At 42.5% G+C, this 22,232-nt stretch overlaps 4 protein-coding genes across 10 annotated transcripts; 1 reads left to right on the forward strand and 3 right to left on the reverse strand.

The window, feature by feature from the left end:
- The first annotated feature begins 894 nt into the window (after positions 1-894).
- si:ch211-81a5.8 (uncharacterized protein LOC560648 homolog) lies at positions 895-2,092 on the forward strand. Its single transcript, XM_053862149.1, has 3 exons — positions 895-1,344; positions 1,696-1,783; positions 1,848-2,092. Exons 1-3 carry the CDS (start codon positions 1,118-1,120, stop codon positions 2,007-2,009), a joined length of 477 nt encoding a protein of 158 aa, XP_053718124.1. The 5' UTR covers positions 895-1,117; the 3' UTR covers positions 2,010-2,092.
- A 446-nt stretch (positions 2,093-2,538) lies between these two features.
- dnajc8 (DnaJ (Hsp40) homolog, subfamily C, member 8) lies at positions 2,539-6,317 on the reverse strand. Of its 3 annotated transcripts, XM_053862148.1 has the most exons (11): positions 6,174-6,317; positions 5,922-6,013; positions 5,393-5,461; positions 4,297-4,398; positions 4,137-4,193; positions 3,992-4,058; positions 3,818-3,912; positions 3,666-3,737; positions 3,442-3,533; positions 3,286-3,361; positions 2,539-3,054 (listed from the first exon to the last, which is right to left on the reverse strand). In XM_053862148.1, the coding sequence occupies exons 3-11, from the start codon at positions 5,459-5,461 to the stop codon at positions 2,935-2,937; spliced, it is 750 nt and encodes a 249-aa protein (XP_053718123.1). In that variant the 5' UTR covers positions 5,922-6,013; positions 6,174-6,317; the 3' UTR covers positions 2,539-2,934. The 3 variants fall into 3 exon arrangements, with proteins under 3 accessions (XP_053718123.1, XP_053718122.1, XP_053718120.1); XM_053862147.1 differs by lacking the exon at positions 6,174-6,317 and having other exon boundaries at positions 5,922-6,057; XM_053862145.1 differs by lacking the exons at positions 5,393-5,461; positions 5,922-6,013; positions 6,174-6,317 and adding an exon at positions 4,782-5,198.
- LOC128757097 (heterogeneous nuclear ribonucleoprotein R-like) lies at positions 5,922-14,450 on the reverse strand. 5 transcript variants are annotated; one of them, XM_053862143.1, is made up of 13 exons: positions 14,289-14,450; positions 13,413-13,567; positions 13,222-13,340; positions 12,234-12,341; positions 12,034-12,147; positions 11,764-11,940; positions 11,510-11,645; positions 11,224-11,429; positions 11,002-11,151; positions 10,463-10,584; positions 9,843-10,378; positions 7,787-7,843; positions 5,922-6,013 (listed from the first exon to the last, which is right to left on the reverse strand). In XM_053862143.1, exons 2-12 carry the CDS (start codon positions 13,564-13,566, stop codon positions 7,800-7,802), a joined length of 1,866 nt encoding a protein of 621 aa, XP_053718118.1. In that variant the 5' UTR covers position 13,567; positions 14,289-14,450; the 3' UTR covers positions 5,922-6,013; positions 7,787-7,799. The 5 variants fall into 5 exon arrangements, with proteins under 5 accessions (XP_053718118.1, XP_053718119.1, XP_053718117.1 ...); XM_053862144.1 differs by lacking the exon at positions 5,922-6,013 and adding an exon at positions 6,217-6,235; XM_053862142.1 differs by lacking the exon at positions 5,922-6,013 and adding an exon at positions 6,328-6,468.
- Positions 14,451-14,728: 278 nt separating this feature from the next.
- Positions 14,729-16,210, reverse strand: LOC128757739 (ATPase inhibitor A, mitochondrial-like). Its single transcript, XM_053863246.1, has 3 exons — positions 16,016-16,210; positions 15,058-15,170; positions 14,729-14,993 (listed from the first exon to the last, which is right to left on the reverse strand). The coding sequence occupies exons 1-3, from the start codon at positions 16,085-16,087 to the stop codon at positions 14,852-14,854; spliced, it is 327 nt and encodes a 108-aa protein (XP_053719221.1). The 5' UTR covers positions 16,088-16,210; the 3' UTR covers positions 14,729-14,851.
- Between the last annotated feature and the right edge of the window lie 6,022 nt (positions 16,211-22,232).

Raw genomic sequence — 22,232 nt, forward strand, 5'->3', positions numbered from 1 at the left:
AAGACTTGACACCAAAATTTATTTGTTAATTGCTCTTGTTCTTCACTCAAAACACTAAAGTACGAACATCAATAGATGATATGAGTGGTCTTTACTACATTTGTGTAATTGAAAAACAAATGGTTTCATACTGTAAACCACTGAATTAAATGAATTGTAAGGTGGAAGCAGATAAAGGGGGCGGAGCCCGGTGATCAGGTCAGGGTGACTGAGGCGGACCAGAGTGGGCCAAATGTATCCAGCAGAAATGCCTGTGATATGCTCCTGACTCCAGACTGACAAGTGATCTGTTCGCCGGTGTAGGAAACATGGGCAGGTGTCGCCTCCTAATCTCATCCACCTGTTTCCAGTCGCTGCCAAGTTCACTGACCTCAATTGTCTCCGTCATTTGAATGGTGTCTCACGGCTGCAGCTGAGGAGTCTTCATCAAATAAGGTCAACCAGGAACCATTACACGTGTTGAATGTGCTACATTTCATGTCTCTGTTCTATACAGGAAATATTCTAGGATTAAAAAACAGGCTTATGCTGATCATTTGTAGAGTTTGAGATGAGAATTTGAGATGGAGCCACAAAGAAAAGAGGCTGCTATTGTAAACAACAATCCAGCAGTTGGATGAGACATGACATCATTGTGGCCCAAGTCATAATCCTGAATCTTGTCCTTCACCAAATGCAACAACTGGACTCTCCAGAACCTTCCGGTGAAGCGGAAGCTTGTCTGATCTGCTGTGGATTTAAAAGCTACAGTTTGTTTGAACTGACTGAGTCACCGACTCCAGCTGACTCATGCCTTCCTGGCTCGTGTCCAGCCACCTCGCATCCTCTCCAAAACACATCACCCATGGGACGTAAACCAACTCATTCATGCCCAAGCTCTGATGTAAACAAGCAGCAGAGACACTCGCTGCTGCTTCTCCCGTTGTTAAAGAGATCAGCCAGACGTGTGGCGTCATCTAATCCTGTTTTCATGTCTGGGCAGGTCATAGGTCAAATCCCCATAAGAGCCGACACCGAGGAAGGCACGAGTCATCTCCGACCTGGCGATGGATCTGTAGCACCTGCCTGAGAGCTCCATTGCTTGGGTTGCATTTACTGTAGAAGCGAATTTGGGAATATGGATTCCATCCTGTCACTGAGCGCTCCGCTGAAGCACTTCACTTACGGCTGCGTGTCTTCCAAAAGTTCCTCGGCCAAAAACGCTGCCAAATCTCGAGCGTCCGTCCGCAGGAGCAGCTTCACGCGACGGAGGAGCATCAGCAGAAGACGAAGTCTCCCGTGCAGCAGCCAGAAGGTTCCAGACTCATGGCTGCGAGCCTACCAGGCCGAGCTGAAGAGGGAGAGGTAAACCTGGTTATATATGCCGAGAGAGAATGTACAGTATATGTATGTAAGTATAGCCAACTCTTCTTTTGCTCTTGTGAGGTCAGAGAAACCATTGATGCTTGAACATGGAGCAGATGAGTGTCGAGTCACACCTCTCAAATGTCACGCTTAAGATTAAAAATGGCATTTTAAAAGTTTTTTTTTCATAAATAGTGAAAAGACCGCGCGAGACAACCAAGGATTTGCTTCAAGCGTTGGACCACTGAAGTGTTAAACGTGTCAGGCGTCGTGGGCTTAGGAGGATTTAGAGAATATAAATAAGCGACTTGTACACGTGTAACGACTTGACGTCGCTTCTCCCCCAACAAGGAAGCGGCAGCAAGCGATAATAGCCAAGAAGAACGCGGAGAGGTCAGTGAGGAGGTCGCACTTCCGGAGACAACACTGTCTCCCCAGGGTGAGTCCAGGCCACCGGTGAGTCGTTGGTTTGTCTGAGGTGTGAGCTGCTTCCACTCCCACAGAGCACCAGCGCCGCTGCCAAGAAGCCAGCAGCCGCCGCCAAGGACGAGTCCTTCTTTGGGGCCTTCCAGGGCCTCAGCCTTGATGGGATGATGCAAGGCGCCAACGCATCAGCTGCTGTTGCTGCACCCAGCGCTGGAGGCGACCCATGCAAAGTCATGTGAATACGTTCAGACTCTTTTTCCAGAGAGCTGCCTGCCAAAGAGACTCCACTTGAAAACTTGGAATTAAACTGCTCTTGCTTTAACACTCAATGTTGGGATTTATTGCTCTCATATTATACACACGGTTCATTCAAAAGCTTCGGTCAAACGTTAACTTCAACTGCAAATCCTGTAAAACCAAGACAGTGTGACACCTCTGGTCCAACAGAATAGCTCACCAAAACAACTCTTTCTGGAGTATTTTTAAACATTTTCTGCAATTTGTTCCCGCAAATAAGTCAAAATAGCCGAGTGTCAGTAGCTACAATGTTTCACAAATAAGGGATTCACCACAAGAGTTTCGACTGAGCACAATTGCGCACGGGCCACGGTTCCTTCGATGGTGTGACTCGGGACTTCGGGAAGTGTTTCGTCACATAAAAAGCGGTTGAAAAACACAGCATCAAATCCTCAGCTTTTGCCTCCAATTCTGTAGCCATTTAGAAGCCCACATGCTCCCCTCCTCTGAACGACAGACGCGTGAGAAACGTGACAACACATGCGCCTTTATTTCCCAGAAAAGCCAACACGTGGGACTCCTGGTTCACACACAGTTTGTGACGCTGGACAAGCGTTCATATTTCAGAAATGGAAGATTGAATATGAAGCAGCTACTCCTTTGACACAGTAAAAACCCACATTATTGTTAGCTAGCATCTTAACTCTATACGATCCTGGGAAAAAAAAAAACAAAGTCAAATGACAACATCTAACACACAGGTGGATGAAAGGGGTCATGTATGTACAGTAGAAAAACAATACAAAACTCATGTCATGATGGTTGAGGAGTTAGGTGACGGCTTGCTGTCGACGGCAGCTACTCTTCAGACGGCGAACCACAAGGACACACTGGTTTGTGTCGAGTTAATAAGTCCTGGTTTTAGCATCACTCCCTTTGCTCCATCTTTACTTTGGGGGGTTTGAGGAAGGAGCGGTTCTTCTTCTCCTTGCTCTTTCCTTTCGCCTGGAAGTTCCTCCAACTGTCCACACGGCCGTCTCTCGTTTCCTAGTTTAAATGAGTGGAGGAAAAAAAAAGAAGCGGGAAGATGATCATTTATGTTCTACTGCCACACTCTAGTATTTGTGATGGTGGTATGATGCGTAAGTGACTGCATCCAAAGAAGCAGTGTGAACAGAAGAGAAATACAAGAGCACCCCCCTTCCCTTCACTTTCTTCAACACGAGACCAACAACACCACCAACAGATAGCAGTAGCAATGACTGCACTGAAACAAACCTCAAAGTTTTTCTGCCATTCTCGATCTCGCTTTGCTTTCTCTGCTGCTTCGATCTCCTCTTCTCTCGCTCTTTTCCTGAGGCAGACAGAATTCACGCGCTTCAGTGGACCAGATACCTTCTATACTGCAGGTTGCTGGCGACACGACTTGTCTACCTTTCGTGCATTTCCTTAGTTTCTCTTTCCTTTCTCTTGATCGCCAGCTCGGCAAAAAGCTTCATGGTCTGTTTGTACACGGCCTGTTTGAACTAAACATGTGAAGAACAACATTAGCAGCAAGCAAATAGATGATGCTCAGCTTTTGGACAGTAGGAGGAAGCAACAGCGCAAATATTCAAGACGTAAGACGCCAGTATATTACGGTCAAATTCAGTTCTTACAACTTCTGGATCATCCTCCTCCACATACTGTGGTTTGCCCTCCTTCTTCAGCTGTTTTCTTTTCTCCTTTATCTGTGAGGAAGCAGAAACAGAACAAACATGAGTACAGTGTTTACACGCATTAACTTTCCCGATAGGCACAAGGCACTCACCATATGCTCAACATATTCTTTCCCAGCATTGATCACATCTAAGGCTCTTCCCTTCTGCTCTGGATCCAGCAGAAGTTTGTACGCTTTATCAACAGCTGTGTTGAGAATGTAAGTCACAGTTGACGGAAACCGTACGCCATTTACTGAAGCAGATCAGGGACCTAAACTAAATACCTTCAAATGCTTTCTGTGCTCTTTCTGCGTCATCTTGATTCTTGTCTGGATGAACCAAAATGGATAACTGAAATGAATACACAGACAATATTGATGTCTTCAAATACGAGCCTGTCTCAAGGAAACTGCTTGCTTTATTGCTTACTGCTCTGAATCGTTTCTTCAGTTCATCATTTGTGGCCTCTGGATCAATTTGCAGCACCTGGAAATAGGGACATATTTTTAAAGAAGCAGACACGGACCCAAAAGATGGATACGTGTGTGTGAGAGTAACACAGGACAATGAAGCAAAGCAGCGTCAGTACCTCAAATGGGTTCAGGTTGAAGTAGGAGGATCCTGGCCGCAGCAGCCTATCGATCTGCTGCTTAGAGGTCAACACAGAGTCTCTTTTCTCAATTTGCTTCACCTGTAACCGCACGCAGAGACACCACTCCAGTGAGTGAACAGAGAGGCAGCAACATTCAGAATACACACACCAACGTGTTGAGGTCGACTCTTTCCTGCACGATGGAAAAATAGCCAAATAACAATAATAATCCCGGTGAAATATCCGGAGGTTAGTGTCTAGGAGATTGCAAGACGCCAACACTGAGAGTGTCGCCTCACTTGGAAGGATAAGCGGTGAGTAAATAAACACAACGAATAACGTTAGCTCGCGGCTAGCTGCGGCTCACAACTTCACGGGCCCGGACCAGGGTGAGCAGAGCAAGTAAGATCACGAGGACGAACATTTGAGTTGAACAACGAAACGACAACGTGACGTCCAGATCCGCATGTGTTGAATCATACCTCGGAGTAGAAGTTTTGGAATAATTCATCCGACACACTGTGAGAGGAAGACTCTCCTCCGGCGGCCGCCATCTTTAGCTGGATATGTGTGACGTCACCCAGTGACGGGCCGCTTGTAAACCTAGACGCACTTTCCGCACGCGTTTGCGCAGCCAATGCAAACGAATGATCGACTGAAGCTCGACGACTTTTTGTTTCGTTATGACGCGATACTAAAATTTTTTTTGAAGTGGTCGTGATCGTATAAGCGACGAACGGATTCATAAACTCTAACGCTTACGTTTAATCTTCAAAATTTTGACAGATTCCTCTTAAATGTGGGAGAAAACGTCATGGATTCGAATTTGCGTTCTGTCAAAAGAGATTCCCACCTCACGTGACTCTGTTGCCAGACCTTTCCTCCCCCATTATGTCGCAGTCATTTAAAAGCCTAACTGAACAACATTGTTAGGAAGGCGATGGCTTAACACAGAGAAATGTTTCATGAAATCTTTGAATCACGATGGCAACATTTATGAAGCCTTGGGCTTTTCTTAACCACGGATGGTTGGGAGGAACAGCACACACGACTGAGCCAATGTTTATTCATCATCACTACCATGGACACATACAGATTTCCATTCAATCCTGGTGGAGCTGAGCCAGGGCCTGCGACACGACAAACCCTCCTTCACCAGCATCTAGGAAAAGTACAAGACAACTGACAGTCAGTGCACTCTCGATTCATTCATGTCTAAAGCCTGGGTGTTGGTTGATATTTCTTAAATCACAAATATATTTGATTTTTGCTGACTTTTACACTAGTAGCTAGAATGCACACTGTAAAACCAGTCTGAAAATAGAAGTGTAACTTTACATGGTATGCGAGTGATTTTCAAGGATTCAGAAATGCTTGAAAATTATTCTATAAACATACGCACCCTGAAAAAAAGCCCAACTGACAGTGGTCTGTTTATTACATTAGTCCCTCTACAAAGCACTACAGTCAACGGTAAGAAAGGTATTCCAAGAAGAAGAAGAAAAATAAGGTCATCGTAGCTTATCTATTTTGTCAGGATGCTCATCGACACCCGTTTTTCCCTACTTCGCCTCCATGGTAACCATCACCCCCCATCTTAATACGACCTGATCACATTGTACCTCGAGCAGCTGGTTTGTTGGGGCTTTCCCTTCTGAATGAGATCAGACCTCCTGTGTGGGCCTCGTTCTTAGAAGGAGCCGTCACCTGCAAACTAGAAGACAACAAAAGCTTCCTTCAAATCAAATCACCGTGCAGAGGCAGCCTGTGGAAACGAAATAAAAAAAGGAAAACTTCAGGAGGCAATATGAACACGTGGCACGGTGGGTAAGGAAGCAGAAAACCACCACATCAGTTTAGATGAACAATCTTACCAATCTGCCCCCGTTGATCTGAGCCAGTAAGTCACTGGGGCCAGGGCAGCTGCTTTTACTGCCTGGTGACAAGAGGCAACATATAAAGCCGCAGTTCTGATGTGAGAATGACACTCCAGAATTGGACGGTACTTGAATGTGCAAAGGAGTTGCGGGCTTCAGAACCGTGGTCCCTACATCAGTCTTGTTTACATGAGCTGAGCTGACGGTCTCACAGCTACATGGGCAAACAGCCTGTTCCCAAGTACTGAATCGTAACCAAGATTGGTCTCACAAAGTTCATTTACACACCTCTCTGGGGAAAAAAAGAGGAAAACAAAGGCACTTTTAGCTCCGCTGTGAACTACGTAGGGACCACTGAGAAAGAGGGAAAGCAAAGGAAAGCAAGAGTAGTTGTAGAGCCACTTGTTTATTCAATAATCAATTGAGAACCAAAGATGAACTATAAAATATTTTAACCATTGATTTAAGAAACAATGGCCATGTCCTTAGTTCAATTAATAGAGTTTGTAATGGCCTCTCTTCTACATTCAAAGTGCTGTCAACTTGCCTCTCAAGGAATAATGGGGGAGGGAAATGTCATCTTTCATCATAGTACTCAACCATGAAGTGCCATTGTGTTGATGAATTACTGGAACACGAGATTTGAAAGACTGGATCAAGGTTAGACTAAGGAACGGGTGTGCTGGAAAGATAATACCCTGAAATGACTTCAGCACACTGCAAACGGTTGTCAGTCATGAGTACCTGGTGACCGTGAAAATGTGTCGGCTCTTTAAAGGTCACAATCTATACCACTGTGCTGTATGGAACCAGGAAAGACTGAAGGCTATGCATCACTTTCTCTCAAAAGAAACGCTACATGTATATACAGGACCTGAACTTCACCTGAAATATTTATGGTCACATGATAGAATTTGAGACTGAATTGGAACTTTCAAGCTCGAGAGACCTACAAAGTAGCTCGCCCACTGTACCACAAGAATGAAAAGCAGACTCCATTCCTTGGTCCAGAGATATGCAACTGAGCCAATGGTTTTATTGCACAGGGCAAAGAATGTGCGGACAACAAGACTGTACCACAAAATTAAAGTCAAAATGAACAAAAATGCAAAAGAAAATAAGGCACTTTTTGGTTCCAAGTTGTTATATCTTCTGTACCTTTAAGGTTTCAACACTATGTTGACTCAGTCTGACACAATATTACAATGACTGGCTCGTTGACTGGAGCAGCACTTTGATTGTAGCGTTGTAGAGTGTTTGCCGGAAGAACCAGCTCTCAATTCTTTAGCACATGAATCTGGGAAGGTTGCTTATCACTTGTTCATGACAGATGTCAATTGATAATTGAATCAACAACTGACAAATTAACCCAAAACTACAGCTCTAAAAGAGTTAGAAATTGAGGTCGAACTTTTGCTGCAATGTTTTCCAATTGAGTAAAAAGCAAACAGAATAAATTACCAGAAATTCCCTGGATTTTTTTTTTTGGGGTGGAATTTGCTTGCTGGCAAAAACGACAAAACTGATCATTGGTGGACTCGAGGCGTTTCTTCAGTCATTTTGGTTAAGCCACAGAAGAGGAGATAGTACTCTGCGCAAAGCTAGCTCACCCTGCAGTACCGTTCAGGTGAGTTCCTCTAGCGGTGCCGCTCTCTTTGCTCCTCCACCTAGGCAGGTTGGAATAAGAGGACACACACATGAAACACAACAATAGTAGCAGAGTGTCAAAAGGCAGTTAAAAGGTGAGGACTTTGGTATACAAAACCATTCTGACTTCATTTGACGATCAGCTGAATTTGAACCATTTGGATGGTCTGATCCTCGAGGAAAAGGTGGAGAAGATGAAGCGATTTTGTAGAATGGGGTCACAATTCCAGGTAACTTAAAAGATCTGATCAAATGTGCGCAAGGAATCGTCTCAGGATCTCTGTGCAACATTAAGATTGTCCCAGTCTGTTTTTGTGAGCAGATGTACACGTTTCATGTGCTATGTTTCAGTATAGTGCCAGAGATAAAAGTCAGCCAGGTTTGGATACTTTTTGGTATCCAACACCGGAAGTGGAGGAAAGAAACTCATATTTGAGAAGAATGGCAAGACTCAAGTGGGAGAATGTGAATTCCATGCTGGTTCTAAAGTTCAAATCCTTGAGGGGCAAAAATACTTCCATGCTAGACTTTTAGACACCAGTGGTGACATGGGTCAACCAAAACATGGCATTCAACACTACACAACTCATATATGACTGATCGAGGTCGACAGCAATGTTTAAAAAAATGGCCGTAAGAACACCACCTGCAACACGAGAGAAGGGGGAATAATGGGTCTGAGCACAGGTGTGGTAAAAAAAAGGGCTAGGCCAAAGTATTCTTGGTTGCACGCCGACATGACGGCCTCCTTCACAAAGTGGAAAAACGAGCCTGTGACCAGACCAACACATGGTTCAGTATCAGGACCTGTTTGACAATGCGCTTAGTTACAACTGCCAAGTCATGGTGCGCTCTGCTTACATGCTAACTAGCGACTACCATTGTGACACTTGGCAATAATGCCAAAGCCTGTAATGTTTATAACAGGTTCAGATTGGAGGTGTACATCTCTACACAGAAAGAAAGACAGGCACAACCTTAGAGCAATTTCAAGTTCTCCTGGTCGTCCAGCAGATGCTGCAGAGGTCAGCAGGAATGTTCATTTAATCTTCAAGATTGGTCAAAGAAAAAGAGTTTCACATTTTCCTTTTGTAATGCACATTTTCCTCATTAAAATTTGAGTATGAAAATTTGAGCTGAAAAAGATCATCTTTATTCCAATGTGATAATTGTGAATGACAACACTGAATTTGAGTATCTGACAATTGACTGATTCTCAGCTGAGTTTTATTGAAATGAAAACAAACTTAAAAGTTATAAATACAAAGACCATCAGAGAACAGAATTCTATGGCTTTTAAGGTAAGCCAAACCAAACTCTAATGGGCATGTTCAAAGAAAACATAGGAAGTTATGAATTCAATTTTTTTAGAAAAAAAACAAGACACAAATTGTTGACCTCTACTGCTACGCATACACGTGAACATTACAAATCTTGTTTTTTTTTGTATCCTTCCTGTGGATTCTTTTCTCCACCATTGCAAAAAAATGAAATATGAAGGTCTAAGCATTCGCATTTATATACAAGCAAGGCCCTAAGCAACTATGGGGGAGCACAAATAAAAGGAGTACAAGAGAGGGAGGTAGGGGAAGAAGCATGAGCAAGTTCTTATTTAATGTCCTCAGACTTTGGATAGTCAATGTCCACTTTTGAGAATGTTCATGTTTGGCCTTAGAATATTCAGAACGAAGAGGAACAATGACACGTTTTGGTTCTGCCATACAATTGTAGTAAGAGGAGGAAACCAGAAACTGTTATGTTCTTCAGCCAAAAGGTCTTTCCAGATCATCATCTTGAGCCAATTGCCAATTCAAGACAGATATATATACAGATTTGTAATGAGATATAGCAAATAAAATGTAACAGAAGTATTGAGGCCAATTTCCCCACACCTATGCATCAATTTTCTTCTTTTTTTTTTGTCTGTCAAAGCCAAATTTATTTGGTGCGTTTACTTCCACTGCTGCCCATAAGAATCCTGTGAAAACTCCATGTTGTCATTACTGTAACCATAGTTACCGGAATAGTCGGCCCCTTGCTGCAGAGGCTGCTGAGCGATCGGCTGGGACCCCCAGTTCTGTTGGGTGTTGGTCTGGCGGCGCTTGGAGTCAGGCTGGTTAAACACATCCGCCTTCCTCTTTCCACCCACGTTTCCTCCACGGTTGCCCCTTACACCGCGTAGGCCGCGCCCCCTCTGGGGCTGGAACGGGGCACCACGCCCTCCACGGGCACCTCTTGGACCGCCCAGCGGCATGCCTCTTTGGGGGTAGCCTCCTCTGCCTCGCGCAGGTGGTGCACCACGAGATCGAGGAGGAGGTGGGCCAGCTCTGCTGGGACGAGTGCCACGGCCCCTCACGCTGTACACATCTTCATAGTAGTAGGGGTCTTCATAGCCACCACGGTAGTCATGGTAGTCGTAGCCGTAGTAGTCATCATAGTAATCGTCATATCCATAGTAATCTGGAGGGTAGGCGTAACCCCCTCTGTTGCCACGCCCCCTTCCACGGCCGGGTGGTGGCATGCGTGGAGGTTGGTAGTAATAATATTCATCATACCTTAAAAGAGAAGTCACAGTGTTAAGGGAGATCTTAAGCTTCAAACCTGAGGGACATTTAAAAAATGTGGGTGTTTGGTCTCACCCTCCCCCTCTTGTTGTCTGGCGAGCCGCTTGTCTTTCTTTCCGCTTCTTGTCTGGGGGCTTAGCCAGGACAATCTCAATCTCCTCCCCTCCAAGCTCCTTCCCGTTCATCTCATCCATAGCCTATGAGAGATGGACTCGCATGAATAAGTGAACTAATGGACTCGGTCAGTGAAACCTCAATGACTGGTATGCTCTAGTATGATTTGGCATCATTTATAGACTCATTCAGAACACATGCCTAGAAGAAGAAAGAAATTAGAGGTAGACACAAGTTCTTGCAGCACAGCTGATGGCTTTAGTGCATGAATTTGTATTGCCTGTTATGGCTTGATGAAAGGCCAAGTACAATAGTACAATAGTAAACAAAAAAAAAACACATTCTAAACGTGAACTTGGGTGTCTCAAAAAATTAATAAAATGAAAATAAAAAATAAATGATCACAATTACATTATAGAGATTACAGATGACAGTATTTAACTGAATTCAGTGTTTCTGTTATCAAACCATTTTCCTTCAGATAAAAAGTGACAACTCACCTTCACAGCTGCATTTCGTTCCTCAAAATGTACAAAAGCGTAGTCTTTCAATTTCTTCACCCGCTCCAGTTTTCCAAACTGAGAAAAGGTGCTTTCCAGGAGCTCTTCAGTGACAGCAGTCGCAAGTTTTCGCACAAAAAGAACCTTCACCTGCAGATGAAGTACAAGATCACTATCTGAAGCAAAGACCAATCACAGACGGTAAAAGGTAGACTTATAGACCTTCGCCATGACTTCAGGGTCTGGCTCTGCAACAGGGTCTGCCCACTCCACGGTCACTGGGTTTCCCCACACCTTCACCTTTCCACTCATTAGGCGGCGGCGGGCCTGCGCTGCAGACTTGTGGTCCTCATACTCCAAGAAACAAAAACCTCGATTCTTCTTCTTGTCATCTGGTTGGTGGTACAGGATCACCTCCTGAAGCCCCTCTGAGAGTGGAAAAACATGTGTGAAATGGTCAACCTCTCTCTAATGTCTGCAGATTAAGTGTCTCAACGCCAATATTGACCTGTTACTTTGCCAAAGTCTTCCAAAATACTTTCCCTGGTCTTGTTCTTTGGAATAGAGCCAACAAAGAGTCGATTGTTTGCAACAGATATACACACGCCTAGATACTTTCCAGGGCGGATTTCGTGGTTATCACACTGGAACACAAACACACACCAAGTGTTAGACACCAACTATTGCCAAGGTAAAACAAATTGACAGAAAAACTGATTCAGCATATGTTGTTCCCAATATAATAAACTGTGTCACACTTACAAGTTTAACTGCCTTTTGTGCGTCATCCTTGTTGCAGTACGTGATAAAGGCATAGCCTCTGTTTTGACCAGAAAGTGGGTCCATCATTAATCGGAGATCCCAGATGGAACCAGCAGACTCAAAAAGGGGCACCAGTTCATCCTCATAAAGGTCCCTTGGAATTTTACCAACAAACACCTAAAGGACCAAGAATGACAAGTTCACAAGGTTAATCTCATCTGAAGTCACCAGCGGCATTTTGCAATAAACTCTCATGTTCCCATACTCTACCTCAGTGCCAATTCCTGGTTGGGCTCCTTTAAACACACCATCAGGTGGTGGACCTCCATACTTTCGTTGTCCTGTGGTTACATCCAGAGTGTAGCCGGTGCGGTCTAACAAAGCCTGAAAAACACACACCCAAATGTTTCACTCGGAGACACCGTGTATATTAAAAGTATTTTATAGCATTGAAGTTCAAGTTCATTTACCTTTATTTTCCCTTCATCTGGTCCCTTGGAGGACTCCTGAACTTTACTTCCTTGCTTTTCCCTCTGTCGATATGTCTTCATGACACCACAGAGGAATGCACTCTTATTCTGAATTTAAGAAAGGAACAAAAAAAAAACAAAACAAAACAAGAACATTGATTTATTTATGATCAATGTTGAAGTATTAGAAAAGCATAATACATCTTTGGTGACAGGGTACATGTATAAAAATGAAATGTATTCCACATGAGCTGTAAACACCATCATACAGGGATGCACAGAATAATTGGCCCAATACTGCTTAAAAAAACAACATTCAGGTACAGTGGCGAACAGTCACCGAAGCCCAATAGTGGCACGTGGTGCTATTACATGGTTAGAATGAGCAAACGATGCTTTGTTTTCAAAGCAAAGGCTGAAATAAATTTTATCTATACATTTCTTTTCTTTGAAAAACAAGAACAAAATATTATGGTATATTACCAGTGTATTCTACACTATTTGTGCAATAAAAATATTTATGAAAAAAAAACTTTTGTCAGCACGTCCTGAACTGAAAAACATGACAAATTGAAGGCAGTAATTTTCCATCATTAGTGCCTGCATAGAGCCACGATCGTAGTCCCATCACACTTGTGTCTATGTAAAAGTGTATCTGACGCTGTCTGTAAGAAAGTGTTTCAGTAGTAATAGAGTTTCAGGGGGTTCAAATTTCAAACTTTCTAAAAATTGCCATATATCGTCTGAATACATATGTATTCAGATCTAGAGCACATACCTACATACAGGCCACTGTGAAAACACAGAACCTTGTTCCATAATTACCTCTTGAATGTTCTTAAGGTCCCAGCCCCACCAACACTTGCACACCATTTATTACAATCACGCCCAACATCTGTGGATTTTGTTTTCAAAACTGATCTGTCCTTCTCTTATGCATGTTTCAGATATTCAACAGAGAGCAAATGCAAATGCTCCATGGACATACCTGTACATGGGACAAGTCACTCTCTTTAAACTGTTGCAGCACTGAAAGTGCCCCCTCTTCATTGAACTCCCGCAGTGCATCGATGGCCCTTTCATCGAGGTCTTCGTAGGCCACTAATCCTACATTTAACACACACAACTTGTTAACTCACGTCTCTTTGAACAAACTCTTTGAGAAGTTATTGCACTCACCTGTCTGAAAGATATTGTCAAGACTCTCAGCCACCTCCTGGGGAAGCCCTACATCAATGAGTGTCTGGTAGTTTTCTGTGCGGGTGGTCACATCCATAGGTTCTTCCTCCTCTTTTACAAGGACAGAGCTCCCGTTCACCTCAGCACCAGCCATTCTGTTACATGGACATGGACAGTATTGCATTGTTTACACAAAGTATGGCTGCCACGGGTGATAATAATAACTTCCTTCATATATCTGGGTTCAACGGGTTCTAACAGTTATAACGGTGAGAGTCGTTAAAATATAACGAATAAGGTATATTAACATTTACAAACTAAAAGCAGATGGTTAAGAGGCCTTTAAATCATTGTAGGAACATGCGTTCTTATGCACAGAGATGTTTTGACGACACGGAAATGACATTTTGTTACAGTTTTATATCACAGAAATGTATTCACTAAGATAGGCACCGGGTAGCCGATAATCTGGAACCAGACATGCCACATGATTGACACATCAAAACAGGAGGTTAGAATTTCAAAACGGTCCACTGTTGTTAAAGTTGTTTGACATTATATAAGCAGTGATGTCGTGAAAGCGACCTGTAGGTTTGTGTTATTGTGTCGGCATTGTGTGCGGCCGTCCCGCCCCCCTCGCCATGCCGCGCTCAAAATAATACGTTTGAAATGTTCCAACGAACCCACAACACCTACCTGGCACTACTTTTGACGTTACAAAAGCCACAAGTCAACTTCAAGGTATTTTTGTACTTGTTATCCACGTCTACGCAGGTTAGCAAGCGAGCTAGCAGAACAATCGTAGGCCGCGCGCCGCAGACGCCTCACACAAATCAAACACAACCGGCGTGCAAACAAACAGTTAGCCGAACTCACCGGACACCTGTGAGAGTCTAGCAGCAGTGCGGGGCTCGGTATAAAAACAAAAAACGCGTCGTGGGTATAAAAAGCCAGCTATTGTGGAAAATATCAAGCTGGAATCAAACACGAGACAAAATTTCCAGACAGCCAGACTCTCGTCTTCGACTGGCTCGAACAACGCCGCGGCGTCGCAAACATCGCGAGACTTCAGAGATCACGCACCATAGGGCGTGTTTTGTATTGCCATCCTTTTACCGCCATAAGCTGGAAGAAATACACAGTTTACAGTTTTATTAGAGAAAAGAAGACCACTTCAACCCCTTGTTTTAAGGAAATAGAAGAGGGAGAATTACTCTGATTCAAATAAAGTTTGAATAAAACCAATTCTTCATGCATTCAACAATGTGGTTCATTTCACAGTTAGTAATTTAAAAAAGAAAACTGGAAACACCAGCTATTGTTGAAAAAAAAGTTACTTTATTCGTCACTGCGTACTCATGACATCTCATACAGAAGAGCACATGGGCTTATAAGGGTATATGATATTTGTTTTTCTTTTGGCAGGAATGAAATGACGTTTAGTCATCATGTTTGAGCTTCCTGATTTTTCCCTTGTGACGATCGATCTCTTTTTGTAGGCGCTCAATCTCCTTCTTGTGGTGATCAATCTCCTCAGCATGGTGCTTCCTCAGAGCCTCCATCTGCTCCCTCTCCTTTTGCCTGCAGGAGAAGTGGGACTTGGTCAACAAGGTTTCACTTAACTCCCCACAAGATACCGTCTCACCTGAAGTATCGCTCCTCTTCAGCTGCTTCCCTTTTGCCAAATGCACCTCCAGCTTGCCTCACTGCGCCTCCTCCTCCGCCGCCCTTACCGGCCCCTGACCCCAACTCACCAAGCTAGGGACACAAGAAGAATAATTTAATAATCATGTTTGTCAAATTAACACTCTGTAAATAACTAACTTGTCATGTAAGTTATTTACAATGTTAGAGGAGATTGTCATGAACATTATTATTTCATTAATAATGTGAAGCATATCAATCAATGCTAGAATAATAGGGAAACAACATGCAAGCTGAACACAAATCGAACGTTGCATAGTGAAAGGTACATGTATGCGAATTTAGATGGAACATTATCTAGTGCAGCAACCTACCAAGTGGAGTCCAAATTAAATAAAGTGGAGTCAAGGACTCTCCGATTCTCACAGAAAGTTGAGTTCACATGAGGCACGTCTGCATTTTCAGTTGCACAGCATTCAAGTGCAATTGGGAAACAGGTATCAGGCAGTTTTTCCTCAGTCGGGCCACTTAAGACACGTACAGTCAACTGCACAGCATCGGCAGTCAAATGGGAGCGACTCGTTTACATAACTCATCATATTGTCAAGGCCGAAAGTAGCAGACTAAACATGGAAAACAGAGAACTGTTCGATTATCGTTCATGTCCTTCTTTTTAGGAAGCATGACACTGTCCATCACGCGATCTATCACAGTGAATCTTTTGGTTTATTTAGTGACATTGCAGGAAAACACCATTGCAGTGGCGATGATTGAAAGTATACGCTATTCATGAAAATACACTGCAGTAATATGTGCTTTAAGCACAACTCAGAAAGGGATCAGAAACATTAAGCCATAGCAATGTCAAAAAACCTATTGCGATTACTGAATTATGAATTGCATTAGCCTTTAGCCTAGCTAGTATGCTATACTGACATGCTAACGTCAAACGTCATTACCTGATCAGACCGCTTTCTGACTTGCGAGACCAGACAGTCTCTTAGCTTTGACCGCAGCAGAAATCGAGACATTACCGCGACGGATGCAAACACGCCAGCAAAGAAGATCGAGACGATTGTCTGCTTCAACGTATATCACGAATATGCGGAAATTTGCCTCCAAGTGTTCGTCTAAGGTGGAAGCAGCATATGGCTCGCTGCTGCCCCCAAGTGGCAAGGAAAGTGAACTGACGGTGTCATTCTTATAATAATAATATAATATATATTCTGAGAATAATACTAATAATAATAACATAATAATAATAACAATATAATGTGCGTAAGGAAAGTGAACTGACGGTGTTATTCTTGTTCTTATAATAATATAATGTATATTCTTATAGTAACAACAACAATAACAAGAACAACAACAACAACAATAAGAATAACAATGTGCTGAATGAGTCTTATGTATATACTGCCTCATTTAGATAGATCCAAACCAAATCAAATTCAAGCAAGTGTATTATTCGAGTTGAACTCGTTTCCATGTCTGGTTCCGGTCGACTGCTGACATCACCATGTTGATTTGATTTACAAAGAGAGTGGATGGACGGCTCATCTCCCAGTATGAGACACACACTTGAGAACCTTGGCAAGATATCCGAGCCTGTGGGTGTTCAGGACATCGATGAGTCACAGTGGTAAAGAAAAAAAAGTCTTCATTCAGCTCATGGTCGCTGACGCTGCCGCTCCTTTTTTTACGACAATTGTACGGCAAAGTAAAGATTAGACAACAGGAAATGTTGACATTGATGATCAGAAACGATCAAAATAGCATTGGACACAGTCATCAAGAGTGTTCTGTAATTCTGCAACCTTCGTTCTCTAAGATGAATTTGGACAAGTCTGGCTGCTGTTACACTGGTAAAACAGCCGGTGGCAGTATTGGTGCATATTCGGAGACGTGACTAAGCAGTTACACTATTGCCATTTGAGTCGTCATTTTAATCTAACATACTAAGATAAATGTATGTAAATGCAGCTATTAAATATTATTAATATTACTACTATAAAATACATATTATATATATATTGCCATTTGTCAGAATCCATACACACAGTTGGTTATTTTTTATTTGCTAATTTTTGCATGATTCAATGCATTTAGGATAAATCAGTGTCTCCAAGCGCCTCACAGATTTAAACAGGTTTTCTGTCTAGGATCACGTGTGTCTTCCTATCTGACAAGGTAAGTAAGGTGTTGATGATGTCCATCAGCCACTGTAAAGTTTGAGAGCTGCTGAGACTCTGCATAGCAAGGTGTCATTTCATGGGCTTTTTGTGTCAATGCCACCTGGTTTTTGGATGTCTCTGAGAGCTGCCTGGAAATGGTGTGAACAGGAACGTTACAGTACACCTGACCCACAAAGGTCCAATCAGAAGCACATTTGTTATTTATATCCATGTGCAACACAGAGAAAGAAAAGATTTTAAAAGCAAACACACAATGAAAATGCATACATGTTCTACTCTACATTTCAATGTTGAAGACTTCCAAATAAACTGCTGCAAAATATTTACTTTTTGCCATCGCTGGAAGCAGAATCAACTTTGTTAAATGAGCACATCCGTGTGCATTTAAGTACACTCAATGCTCTTTGGACTCACTTCCGGTTCAGAGAAAAGAGAGCAGCCCGATACCTGACTTCTTTCAGAGCTGCTCTCCTCGCTGGCTCATATGTTGCCATAGCAAATAGTTACCTGGCAACAGCCAAGACCTGAGCAAAGACAGAGTAAGGTCACGCAGAAGTGATAGAATTCTCCATTGTGATCATTTAGTGAAAGAACTGTCATGACTCTAATGATAAACTTTTATCACTCTTGCATCAGGAGAAGTGCATGCAAATATTTGCACTTGAAACTATGATATGCACAACACCAAAAAAATAACCATAATTTAAGTGTTTTTTCATGAATGTGAGCAAATATATGACCTTCATCCCTTCATTTTCTGGTGCTTATTCTGGGGTCACATGTTGCCGAGCAACATAAGGAGGGAGGCAGGGACAGGTCGCCGGTCCATTAAAGGTCATATACAGATATACAAGGTCATATACAGATCACTAATGTTGGACACAGCTATCACTAACTTCGGTATTCGCATTATGGGATGGCAATTTTACAGTTAAGGAGGACAGACCTGTGGAGTGGAGATACAATGGACATGTTTGAGATTCATGGATGTGATCAATGAGGACAATGACAAGGGAGGATGATCAAGGTAGATTTAAGTGGAGGAGGCTGAGGCTGTGGCAACTCTTGATGGAAAATGCCCAGGAGGAGCCAATATCACTGTACATCAGTGTTCCTCTGTTTTTCAAATTACAATTTTGTTTTGTCTTCTACTGTAACCGCACATGCAAAGTGCTCTGTAAATACATAACAAGTGATCGAATTGTATTTTCACCTATTGATGAAATACAGTGAATAAATCTGCCAAGATACTGACCATTAATGTGAAACATATGTGGTAATTTAATATGACTGATTAAACATCAGTGTGCAGTAAACCTTCTTCAAACATCAGCTCTGCAGGAAATATGAACAAAATGTCAGACACAACTTTGTGCGTCTCAATGTATCAACAATGTACTTCAATCGAGTGAAAAGGTATGAACACTCATTTGTCTGCAGCCCAGGCAGATAACCCCCAGATATCACTGGTTGCCATGGTGATAATCGAGCGTGATAGAGGCGGCAGAATCTTTGTGTTCCATTGGGCCGTTTTACCATAGAACAGCAGGTCCACGTAACCTGGTATCACTCGGTGCTCAGCTTCAGCAATAATTAAAGGAGAATTGACCGTTATGGCCACTTTGATTGTCGCGAGAAGGAGCCATCCACTTGTATGGATTCTCATCTCGACTCGACTTCAACAGGCCACTTTTCAGTTCGAGTGCTTTCCCCTCGCTGTGTCCTTTGTTAACAAAGGCTGGACACTTTTCTGTAAGGTCCCACCAGCTGAACATTCATTCTTCATGCAATGGGAGGTAAACAGAAAAAAACCCACAACACATTGTTAGTCCAATTTTAGTGAAATATACAGTACACAATATATGTGCATTACCCTTTGGCTATCAATTAATTTCCGTATTTCCAATTTGTCAGTTTTAATTCAACCCCAAAATTTTTTTTTCTCAACAAGAGGATACAGAATTAATAAAATTCATCTTTTTATTTATTTAGTCATCTATACTAATGACTTTAAATATTCAGTTTAATAACCTTACCTTGCTTAGATATTTTATTAGTTCATTACTTTTACTTTTTACTTTAATTTGTCCTACAGAAATAATGAAACAAAGAATGGAAATAATGAAGCAGTGTGTTTTTATCGTTCAGAATTGTCATGCATCATGGCCAGTTTAGAGACAAAGCCGATTGCTTTTGCTCTGACTTGAATTGGTCATATTTACAGTGAGTCACATGGGGACTCATTTTATCGTGTTGAGTGGACCTCAACATCAAACCTCTTCAGCATTTTGTCAGCGCTGTACAGCAGAAACGGTCATTAGCCTTCGAATGTTCGGGCACCCCCTGCAGTGTGCCTGGGGTCTGAAAGCCAGGATAGCATACTCAAGTGGCGCTGACTATAACCGATGACGCACGCCAAGCTAAAATCCATCACAGCAGAAACCACAGGTGGTGCACTTCTTTTATACTGCAATACATTGTCAAGAGGAGCTGACTGTACTTCACAGCACTGTGATATACCTCTAGAACTTCTACTAAACCGCATGCGTGCTGCAAAGAGCTCTTTCCATGTGCCACAATTTCTTTGACTTTCTTTGATTGCAGTAAAAGTTCTGGAGACTTTGAGTCATACTTATGGGATTTGTCATGCTCCGGAAGACAAAACAGATTTGTTCAAGCACTAGTCAAATTCCTGGGTTGTGAGTTATCTTGGGGCGTGTACCCGCCTCCTTGAGCTCTGCACATGGACATGAAGGCATCAATGATTTTGACGCTGTCGTTCAGCTCCCGGCAGAAACATGTGTCTGACTCTTGATCTCGGTCAATATGAAGAGTCTCTGCTCTGATCAAAGGTGTACAGGGACGACTTACTGAACGGCTGGTGTTAATGTACCTTCAAGACCTGACTCACCTCTCTTAGTCAGTGAAAGAGCAACTCATATTTCTGAGCTGGACAATCAGATGTTCTGCTCATTTCTGTGAGAATGGAGCTGAGCTGGGTTCCCCATTGAAAGTCATCCCAGAAATTTCAACTTAAGTTAGTTCAAGCCATGACCACGATGGAGGATTTCAAAGAGGACAGTCGACAAAAAGCCACCTGGAAGGATCAAATGGTTTTGCTGGCAAGGGGGAAACTTGGTGCTTGAGCGGTGGCTGCTCTCCAGAGTCGTCTCTCTGAGTCACATCCATCTCACTCAACCACCGCTTCATTCTAGACACTAATTTTATATCTTCATCAAATTTAATGGTTGTGCCATTAAGTCAATATTACTGGCCCTTACCTCACAGTGCCCACGTGGTGCATTTGTTTATTTTTACAGCCCAGCCAACCACAGAAATTCTTTCACGGCACCCTAGATTCCGTTACCTATGACGGAAACTCAACATAGGTTCAGTTTGAGCTCTGCTTTCGCGTCCAGGACCATGTTCGAATGTGAAACTGGTACAGCCCCAGAACAGAGAAGAATAATTATTATTAAGTCAACATTGAAATGTAAATGATGAAAATTGACACCAAGAATCAAGATTGTACATTTAACCCAAAATTAAATAGGAATTGAAATAATCTTTGGAAGGAAAAAAAAAAAAATCAACGTTTTACTATATTGTTTAACAAGTTCATATTTGAGTAAGAGAAAATAAATGATTTTTACATGAAGATTTCAATGTCATAAACATCTGACATAAAAACAAGGTAAATAGTGCATAAAAAGCAACTGAGTAAAAAAGTGACAAATACATTTATACTACATACTACAAAAATGAAGACGGATGAATTAAAAACATCAATTATGATCATCTAAAACCAGAAATCATTCGCTGCTGCACTGTTTAAACATCCCAGCTGGATCCCCTCCACATCCTCAGTGAGACGCTGACCTCATTAGCGCCTGACTTATGCAGTCAGGGGGCCACATGTGGCTCCCGGGCCGCACGTAGAGCAGGTCCTGCTCTAAATATTGAGGGAGTCTTGCCTTCATGATGAAGAAATAATAAAGAAACAAAACGCGTTACTAATCTTTCCATGTAAAATTAGGATTTATTGTCATGAATCGTAAATGCATTGTTCTTAAAAGAGCTTACGTAAAGGAATTTAATGGTGATGGTAAGATCACATTTAATTTTGTGGCTTATACGTGTCTCTATACAGAAGACAAAGGGGCCATGAATCATTATTACTACTTCTGCCAAGATAGACGAGAACAATTGGACGTTTTCACGTCATTATTTGCCTTAATCCTTCAGCTCTCTGTGAAGCCGTGGAGTTCTCAGCCAACAGGGGTTCCTAATCTGCTGTTGCTATAGCAACAGCCTTCAATTAAGAGCTAAGGATGGGCTTCGCTGCTGCAGACAGCAAGGTGCTAATTGATACTGGATTTCACATTAGAGAGTGTGGGGTGTTGAGATGAGATGTGTGAGTGTGTTCTTGTGCTTCTATCTGTGTGAGGATCTGTATGAGTTTTTTTTATCAACAAAGTGAGGACATATTGGTCGGTCCTCAGTGTATTAAGCCTCATTTTGAGGGTTCAAACTGCAAAATAGCCGTGTTATTATAATGGGGTTTTAGCTTGGTTAAGAGTAAAGGTTAAGGTTTGCTGGGGAAAGCATTATGGCAATGACAATACTCACTAAAATAGGAGGACAAACATGTGTGTTTACCTGGTTTAGCTATTGTGGGGACTAAGTCTTGGAAACACACCAACCTACCTGTGAGGATATTTTACTTTGTCCTCACAAGTAGGTCTCAATTCCAGGATAAAAACTTCAAAAATAATGTGGTCAGCATAATTTGTTTTAAGTTACTGGAGTACTGGTTAAGGTTCGCCATTTGTTGTGGGTGGTTCGGTTCAGAGGCATGAAAGGCAATGACACAAAGATAGCGGTATGTGTGCGTCTGTGTGTGTGTGGGAAATGTGTGTCATGAACAGTTCACATTGTAAAGAGATCTTTATGGCCCAGACTATCCCATGGAATGCACAAT

This window comes from Synchiropus splendidus, chromosome 4 (assembly GCF_027744825.2).
Source record: "Synchiropus splendidus isolate RoL2022-P1 chromosome 4, RoL_Sspl_1.0, whole genome shotgun sequence".
Classification (NCBI taxonomy): domain Eukaryota; kingdom Metazoa; phylum Chordata; class Actinopteri; order Syngnathiformes; family Callionymidae; genus Synchiropus; species Synchiropus splendidus.